At 42.4% G+C, this 9952-nt stretch overlaps 1 protein-coding gene across 1 annotated transcript in view; it reads right to left on the bottom strand.

The window, feature by feature from the left end:
- The window catches only part of BTAF1 (B-TFIID TATA-box binding protein associated factor 1), a 64379-nt gene that overhangs the window by 42880 nt on the left and 11547 nt on the right, over nt 1-9952 (bottom strand). Inside the window, exons 2-6 of the mRNA XM_018558677.1 lie at nt 8792-8915; nt 8588-8702; nt 5991-6137; nt 4440-4597; nt 3599-3735 (exon numbers count right to left, since the gene is read on the bottom strand). Coding sequence (XP_018414179.1) covers nt 3599-3735; nt 4440-4597; nt 5991-6137; nt 8588-8702; nt 8792-8915 — 681 coding nt within the window. The remainder of the gene's footprint in view (nt 1-3598; nt 3736-4439; nt 4598-5990; nt 6138-8587; nt 8703-8791; nt 8916-9952) is intronic.

Raw genomic sequence — 9952 nt, 5'->3', positions numbered from 1 at the left:
ATGACGCCAAATTGATGAAAGTGTTATTCAGCATTGGAAACATTCCGGAAAATGTAAAGCTGGGTATAAAAATGGTTAGTTTTTTTTATATTCAGCTTGCAAGCTTCCTCCATGCAAAAACAGTGTGGATAGAGGAGTCTACCACTGCGGCTATCGTATTTTGTTAGTCTGTCCCATCACCTGACCAGTACCTGCACTTGATTGTCCAAAACTTTTTACATGGCTCCTTCAAGTTTTCAATTAAAGGATATTGAGCGGGAGCTGGCAGGCAGGGCAGCCCGCAGAACACATTTTGGATGGTTCTTGATCAAATTTGCTCAGTGTATTGCCAGCTTTACTTTGCCTTGCTAAATCTATTATTGATACAAAACTTGTTACTTTGTTAATCGCAGATTTTAGGAAGTTAAGGTTATCGTGTTCTAGATTGGGGGGTATGGCCGGTACTTGTGTGAGGGGCCTAGGCGGCCGAGGAGGTCTGGGCTCCAAGCTAGATTGTTTTATTTCAGTTTAATGTATAATTTGTAGTAGTTTTTAAGGTCGCGGCCCCCCTGTGCACAGGAAGGTTTTTTGTTTTTTTTACATTGACTGAACTTTCTTTAACCCAGGAGCAGTGGAGCACAGCTGCTGGACGTAAAGGTATGGAGGGTGAGGGATATAACAAGATAAGCAGCGCTAGGAGTTCAATTAGCTGTATATCATACAGGTGGCAGTGAATTAAACCAAAATGGTGTTTCCTTAACACATTACTTACTGCAAAGTCAATGTGATGAATTTTTTGTGTATCGGGTCAACACATCAATATAAATAAATATTGTGATGTAAAACACAAGCTGCTGTATTGAAGACCGCTGGGTCTGAAGAGTTTTAAACCAAATTAACAGCGTTAGTAAGTGAATCAAAAAACCATATAAATCGTGTTTGTGAACTACAAATCACAAAAAAAATAATAAAATCACATCGATGCAAGTGCCGTTAAATCAATAAAAAACACGGCACTGTAATAGTTAATAAACCTGTCTATTAGGAGGTGATTTTTAACCAAGTGCTTCTAGGTGTCTCAGTGTGTAAAGATAAAGTGGATCAGTCTATACACATTAAAAAATCCTTCACTTTTTTTCTTTTTTTACACCTTCATGTGCATTAATACCATTAAGTGACAAATCATATGCGTGAAAAAATTCAGGTGGGTAAACGAAAATAATTGTAGGGGGGAGGAGGAGGAGAGAGACACTGCCTGGTGCTGGGGAGAAGAGGAGAGAGACACCGACTTATGCTAGGGGAGGGGGGAGACACCGACATTGGGGTCCCTTAGAAATTTCCTCACCCAAAAAAGGGTCACGAGTGGAGAAAGTTTAAGGCCTGTTCTAGATAACAGCAGTGCAAATAATCTGATGCATCTTGTGAGAAGTGTTCTAGTCTTCCAGTGGGAAATTCCCCCCCCCAGTTTTGCTCTTCTAGTCCCCCCTGACATTCAGACTGCAGGTGTAGATACAAGGAAATAAAAGCTTCCATAGACCACTGCAGAGGAATGTAGACCTCCATAGGCAGCCTTGATTGCAATTGATCATTTCTACCAGGCACATTTAAAGTGAGACAAAAAATAATTAAAGCCATTTACAAAAAATGGAATTGCTGTTCTGCCCTGTAGTTACAAATTAGTAGAAACAAAAACAAATTCCAGACCCAAGTAGGGGCATTTGGCTATAGGCTAGTGTGTTTACATTAGAGAAATTAGTACCGTGCTCAAGAAAAGGGTGTGTGTTTTTAGAACAGGCAGAAATAACTGTTGGTTATCATAAAATGCATGTGTGATATGTCTACCACACAACTACAAGAACTGCCAAATATGATGTTGCATGTGAGGATTTGCAGCTCCTAAAACTTTTTTTTTTTTTTCCATTAAGAAGGCATCTGTACAGTATATATTCCTGCTAATGTCATGAAAACAGGAGAACCACTGAAACCATTAAAGTTCTATTGGGTTACTTGCACATTGAACAGATTGGCTTTTTGCTGATTTGCCACTGGATCAGCAAGTCTAACAGAGGCAAATCATGATCTGCTTGTGTATGGACATTCTGCTAGGAAACAGACAACAGTTTAGGCAAATTGTTTAAAAGCTTTGCTTGGACCTTTATTAAAAGGACTGCCAGAATTCACACAGACCAAACATTACTATGAAGAGCAAAAAATAATAAAAGCATTCGAAAGACACCTACAAAAAGAAAAAAGTACAGACAGCACACCCCTCTGTACTGGAGAACTATAGCTCCTTAACAAAGTCCCTTTATACTCAACGACTTTCCAAAATGGTGAAATGGGGGTGGGTGGGGGCAATGTCATTATGGACAAGCCTTTATATTATGGCAGTCCTCGCATGGTTATTAAGAGACCTGTTAGGATATAGATGCAGATTGCTAGATTTAAAAATCAGAACAGTGTGTTCTGTCTACAACTTTTTGATAGAGCCTGACCAGTTCAGAAAGTCCCAACAATGCTTTACTGAAGAAATCTAGTGCTGCCTGCAAGCTCACAGCAGTGCAGCCCCATAGACTCCGGGCCCAGGTTTTACATAGAGGCTTTGACTTCTCTGCAAGCAGAGAAGAAACTTCACCCTCTGATATAAGATAGTAAAATAAAGCTCTAAAAGGTCCTTTTCACATGGCCATTCGGGCAGATCTGATTGAAGTGCCATGTTATGGGCCAGCAGATGTAAATGGATGTTCATCTACTCATATCCAAGAAAGTCTAGGTCTGGAACTAAAAAAGCCCAATTTCAACCACTAAATGTCATGGGTCCTTCCTCTTCTCATCCAACACCAGGTGTGGGGGGTCCCTTCTGCTGTATGAACAGCCATATGAGGCTGTGTAAGCCCAGTTTAGTACAGTAGTGGAGTGAGTCCAGGCCAGCATGATGATGCACCTCCCAAGCCTGGTCCCACAGGAAGTGGGATGGAAGACACTGGCTGTCATTCAATACAGTTCTAGGCAGATTGAATAGGCATGTAAAAACAACCCTAGAACAGCCATGTGCGATACTGAGGGGAAAAAAAAAAAACTGTAAACCTCATAAAAGTTAAAGCTGATTGAAGGATGTGATTGATGCCGATCCTCCATGAATGAAAAGGGCAGGCCAGAAGACCAGACTGGGAAGGAAAGAGCTAGATGATGCTGGATGCCCTCCAGTCAGAAAATGAGGTAGACTGACTTGCTGCTCCGGGCCATACCACTTTTATCGGAGAGCCCGGGGGAGGCCAGGAGAGAGGGGACAGTCTGACATTATGAGGTTCCACAGGCTGAACCACAAATTCCCCCTCTAGTTCTCTCTAATGCAGATGGGCCGGTCTATGCAGACATGACGCCGCGACCCACTGCAGAGGGTGTCGCGACCCACTTTTGGGTCGCGACCCACGAGTTGAGAACCACTGTTCTAGAGCACACTGAGAATCTTTAAAATATGAACAGAATAACTCATTTCAAATTAGGGCACAAAATAATTAACAGATTGGTCCCATTTCACCTAAAGAGTTCTGCGTCTATAGTCCAAGACATTTTATAACAATTTGTTGCATCCAAAGCCCACCCAAATAAGACGTACCTCTTTTCATTGGCCTCCATTACATCCCGAGATCTCTGCTTCGCTATAAGCTTTGCCATTCGCTTTGCTTTATTTTTCTGCCTGTTACTCATACCCGGTAGAAATTCGGAATCTATAAACTCTGCTGCTTGGAGAGCCTGAAATCAACAAACGGAACGTCTAAGGTCACCCCACATGCGGAAGATGAAATGACAAATACAGGGATAACACATTTAGAATATATCCAAGTTAGATTAAAACAAAACAGGCTTATGGAATAAAACACAACATAGGACTGAGGTTCAAAGTACAGTACCGGATTTTAGTTTAGGAGATGGTATCTGATTGGTTGCTAGGAGTACAGCGTCAATTCCATCTGCAATGTCTTCCTGAATACATCTAAAAGTGCCTTAAAGCCAAGTTTATTCAGAAGCAAAACATTTGTCATTTAGCGTTAACAATTAACTAGGGATGCACCAATGTATCGGCCGCCAAAACATATCGGCCAAAAATGGCACTTTTGGCTAAATGCTGAAAGTGCCATTTTCTGGCCAAAATAGTGGTGCATCTGTTCTTTCCCTCCTCCGTGCTGGGCGCTGCTCTGTGTCCCAGCGGGAAGGAGAGAAACAGTCACAGGTGGCCGTGCGCTGAGGGAGGAGAGTGCTGTGAACGGCCGGCGTCTCTCCTCCCACACTGCTCAGCTTCCTGTCACAGATCGGGAGAGCAGTGTGGGCAGAGACAGCTTACAGTGCTGTCACAGGAGGCTGAGCTCCGCTCGCTCAGCCTCCTGTGACAGCGTGTCAGGATGGAGAGCAAGGTACAATCCCCTCAATGTTATCAGACAGCAGAAAGGTTTACCTACAGGTTTATTTACAAGAGTGTTGCTTGGCATGTAGTCCAGGTCTTCATCATTAAACAGCTCTTCAGTACTCATTCCTATGGCAGCTCCCATGTCAAGGCCTAGCTTTTTCTGCAGCAGCTTCCTTTGCCGTGCTATCCTTTCCTTGGGGTCCACGTCCACTAAAAAAAAAAAAAATTATATTTTGTGCACCTATTAACTTTTACATTGTATGAACCTATTCAGTTTGATTTGAAAATAGGTGTTAAAAACATGCCCAGGTATAGAACGATAAGCCATGTTCGGGTTTTTTTAAAAGGAGGTTTCCCAATGTTGCCCTCTTCTCCCTAACAAGATTGGATATCTATCTAATCTCAATAATAATATTATATATCTTTTTCTATCACAAATTGGTTAACAGTGAGGAAAGATTTTGGAACCCCTGCTTCAGTAGTGCAAACCTTTTAGTGAAAGCAATTCTGTACAGTGCGAGAGGTGGACACTATAAAAGGGATTTATAAAAACTGGAGCAGAGAAAATCTGGAGCAGTTGTGCCTGGTAACCAATCAGCTTCTCTCTATTTTCAAATCTTAACTGAACTGAAAACAGAAGCAGATTGGTTGCCCTGGGCAACTGCTCCAGATTCTGTATGCTCAGGTTTGCTACATTCCACCCTATGTAGTTCTTTAAGTAGAGGTTTTAGTGCAATATGGAAATCCTATTCTATTCTTCCATTCCCTGTGCTGATTGGCCGTAAGTAAAACAATAGCACAACGAGAATAGTGTGAAGGAGAGTAACGTGCGATAGGTTCCAACAGTGCTTTTGCACGTCATTCAATGACAAACTCTGCTACAACCCAAGCGGTTATCAAGACTGGGCCAGATTTCTAGTTCTGTTCAGACAGGCTTGTGATCAGGGGTATACCATGCCAGACAGCAAATTCAGGTCAGTGGCTTCACTTTTCACACTCCAGTCAAATATCCTTTTGATGGCACATTGAAGAAGTAGAACCATAAAATAAGGTAAATCGCTGTGCTATGACCTGTCAGCATAAACTGACAGCACTGTACAATGGCACACAAAAATCGGCAAACTCAGATACTACCGCTAATTAATTTGAGAATTTTAATGTTTTACTGAATTTTGTTTTATGTCTGGACCTACATTTCTTGTCCAGATTTTACTTACAGCATTTTATTTGTGCCCTTTATGCAGCTTAATCACAATTCATAAATGGAGTGTCAGTAGGTCATAGGTTACTTAAAGTCTGCTGCCTCGACTACATGACCTCACACATGCTGCCAACAGAGTCAAGTAACAGGCCACAGTAGCTGTGTATAGGCTTCCAATTTACTAGCTTATGACAAGAATCGGGTAGCCGAGTCATTAACACGTTTGTCATATTGTACATACAAGATCCTGACGTTTACCATACACACGTTTCACAAGTAAGCTTAGGCAGTTATGAACATTTCAAGGTTATAGTCGGAATCCTGCATAACCCCAGTTGCACAGAGTTCTCCAAGTATTACATAGTCTAGCATTTAAGCCATTGTAAAGATGACCTGTATTACCTGATTTGTCATCTTGAACTTCAAATTCGACACCAGCTGAGCCCAGCAGTGAAGCACCGTGTTTTAACAATCTTGATATGTCAAACCTGTCAAAGCTCAGTCTGTCTGCCAGAGGAGACTCTTCACTTGAACATTCTGAACCGGCCTCTGAATTACAAGAAAAAGGGAGGAGTCAGATACAATATTACCCATTTTTAAGGTCAAGGCATCAAAAACTGGTTTTTAATTGTAGTTCCCCAAAAAAAAAAAAAATCAAAAGCTGACTTTTGCACTGCAGGGGCTGGAGTCCTTACATATGCAAATGAGGTATTCTGCTCCACCTATGGCATCATTAGAACATAGGTAAACATTTTAGAAATCATGCATCTAAAACCAAAAAGCTTGCTGGATATTGAAACACCCTAACTTTTTTTTTTTTTATTTGAACACACACACACGATAGATCCGGTTTATGACACCAAGGTACCTTTCATGGCTAGTTCACACCAGCCCCAGTGCGTTCCAGCACGATTCGGTGCCGGAACGCACTAGATCACATCCTTGCTGTCTCACCATGTTCTGGGGCGGGAGGTGGCATGGTGGTGCATTGAAGTCAATGGCACCACAGCCATGCCCCACAGCTGCAGTGCGATCACCCACGTCGGAACGCGTGGCACATCAAGGTCTGCGTTCCGATGCGATCAGAAAAAATGCTGCTTGCACTATTTTTTCTGATCTAACCAGACCGGAACACACTGGGGCTGGTGTGAACTAGCCCTCAGACAGACCCAATAGAACGCCCAATGCAAGTCTATGGGCAGCTGTGTTTAAAACGGGTAAGTGTTTATACATGGGTTACCCCTGCCTCTACAAAAACAAATTGAACAGTGTTCCCTTTCGACGGACTTGATGGTGACGGATCGGAGGTAATCTAATGTAAACGGACACCTGATCCTTAAGACCAAAAGCTTGGATGATGGTCCACCTAGAGATGGTGGAACAAGAAATTGGAACACCCTTCTGGGGTCTATCTGGCTGACAAAATAAAAACTAAAGTCTGAAAATTAAAAAGGTAGGAAACATTGGTGGGCTGAGAAGATTCACTGATGTCCAGAGAAGTCTGAAAGTCTGCCTGGTGAAAGGTAATGACAGATTTGGTGAATTGCATACAAAATTTCTGGGCTTTAATGAAGGCGTTAAGAGGTTTGAGAGCCAAGCTGCCCCTTTTGAGTTTGGGAACTGTGAACAGGTTGGGAGAAAATCCTTTGAAACCGTTCAACCACAGCAACTGGGGCAATGACATCTTGATCCAAAAGACCAGAGAGCTCAATGGATATATGCAAATCTGTGTGAGGACACAAAGGTTGGAGGGGAGAAACCAAAAAGGAGGCTCAGCAAAAAAACTCCAGTTCGTAGCCCTGGGATACCACCTCCTGAAGCCAAGCAATGGAGATGCACGCACAAAGGTAACTGTGCCCCCACCGTTAAGATCACACAGCCTTTGTCTTAATTGAGCACTGCAGGAAAAGGGTCCTGCCATGTCAGTGTGGTGTCTGTGGGGGGGGTTGTTGTACTAATTGGTCTGTAGCCTGTATGTGGCCAATTCCATACTCCGGTGCAGCAGGGGGTGAGAATGCCTGTTGTAGAAGTAGTGGGTGCCAAGGAACAGCATGGAGGCTGTCTGACAGCTGGTGGCAATAGGGGTATGGGAGGCAGCAACAGGTGATCAGATTACCAAGCAAGCACATGCGGATCAAAAGGTATTTGATCTCACACGCTATGCAGTCCACAGAGCCTGGATGCGAGACCCATGCAGGAGATGAGACTGGAAGCTTCCAGAAGACCATCACGATTGAATTTTAAAGCTGCAGCCATTTGCTCTACATGCTCAATCAACCAGAGCAGTGGATGTCTTAAGGCATTTGACGAGTCAAACAAACATGGTTTGATAAAGTAAAGTCGTAGCCAAGTTGGGGTGAAGGGCAAAGCCTGCCAGTGAGAAAAGAGATCCAGATCTCTTCAGAGTGGTGCTGGGCAAACCGAAAACAGGTGCATGACTAGTATATACTCCTTTGCCAGGATGTCTTTCTGAATTTGCTTCTTTTACTGACAGATCTAGAAATTTCAATTAAAACTAAATATTTGTCCACAGATACAGATCTATAAACAGAGGTAGCTTGAGACTGTGCGGCCCGGTACCATTTGATCCGCGGACCGGGGGTTGGGGACCACTGGCTTAGCCCATCATGCCTGTAGGAGATTGTCAATATCTGAACCCATGAACAAAAACGTGGCACAACATAATCAAGCTGCTAAACGTACCCAGGACTAATGCCAGCCAATTCCAGCAACAGGCCCAAGCAGGCTTCCATACTCCAAAAAAAACTGATTGGCGATTACAAGACATTGTAACGTTAACAAGATTAATCTCAAAATGTAGCCAACAACATTTAAAACTGTAGGACCTCCTTGAACGCACAATAAAGAAGCGTTGCTTTGCAAAGCACAGAATGCCTTTATCCACAAAAATAAAAGTAGGAAAGACAGATAGGCGCAAGTCATTTCTGACAGGCAAAGACATTTAGAATGGATAGAGACTACACAAGTAATATCAATACCTCTCTTCAGCCTGGTTGCTGGATTCCACTCAGGAACTTTTTTCACAACGGCCTCCACTGCCAAACCAGCTGCAATACGGGTATCCCAGTTTGGACTTCGCAGATAGATCAAGACCTAAAAAACACAGCACGGAGATACACTGTTACATTCTATAGTGCACTTTGAGAAATTGAACAAAGACATCAGTAGGTAAAAGGTCTCACTTTTGACAACAGGTTGTTGAGTTCATGTGGATGAAGCTTGATCACTTCCCCGAGCTGCTGTGCGGCTGCTTTTCGTGTGACTGGAGTTGTTCCCGTGTCCAATAATATGAAGAGGCGGTCCAACCTGAAAGAAGAACATGTTGTAATAACCCATCCTTGGAAGGACATACATTCCTCACAAATATGCCTGCAATTTTATGTCTCCAAGAGTCACAAACTGGCATTAATAGGATAAACACACACACAAAAAAATAAACCAGAAAAAAAAACAAAAAAAAAACACCACCACAGTGATGAAAAAGAAAGGCGGACAAAAGTGAAAAGTTGCATCCTTCATTTTATGGTACATAATTCTGATTGGCCAACATGCCCACGTTGTGCCAATTTTTTTTTCAGCATTACTTTAATCAGCCTATAAAGCAGAGTGTACATGTGACTAAGCATGGTGTATTTAAGGGCTTGTTCACACCAAATGCAGACCAGATCTGCATGAGTTTCTGCACACTCAGTGCATTGTGCCGCATTTTTGGTATTAAAACTACGAGCCCAAAATACCATTGGACGCAGTTTTGATCCGGTCAGTAACGGCTCTGCTCTTGGAATGCTCATTTTGTTCTGCTACAGCAAGTGAACCTTTGCTACAGGTAAAGTTTATCACATAAAAAACAAAACAAAAGCAGCACAGCAAAAAACACAACAAATTTAAAAAAACACATCTGTACCATATAGAGCTATACAAATACTTTTCATGGGGCCATCTCAAAGCAGATAATGGTGTCACTAACACAACCCCTTTGCCATTGTTGACCTATACTAAAATATTAATTGCATGATGGCAACTGCTGCAATGCAAACCTGGGGCCTTCCAGCCAGTAGGTATAAACTGTTTCGGGTCATGAAGGGGCTAAGTCAGGAGATATGAGAGGTAGTTTTTAAACAGGATTATTTTGGATTATTTTGGAGTCAGTTCCTTTGACAACTAGAGAAAACCTGAAAAGTTAGACATCAGCTGTACTTTTGTTTAGGGCGCGTTGGTATCTGGCCCCTGGGATTTGGCCAGTCCTGGGTTAAATTAAATTATACAGAGGAGGAGAAGAAAAAAAAAAAAAGAAGAACATTACATTATTATTATTATTATTATTATGGCCAGGGTTAAGACTA

This window comes from Nanorana parkeri, unplaced genomic scaffold (genome assembly GCF_000935625.1).
Source record: "Nanorana parkeri isolate BGI_ZX_2015 unplaced genomic scaffold, ASM93562v1 scaffold353, whole genome shotgun sequence".
NCBI classification, from domain to species: Eukaryota; Metazoa; Chordata; class Amphibia; order Anura; family Dicroglossidae; genus Nanorana; species Nanorana parkeri.
This window is presented reverse-complemented; position numbering and strand designations above follow the sequence as displayed.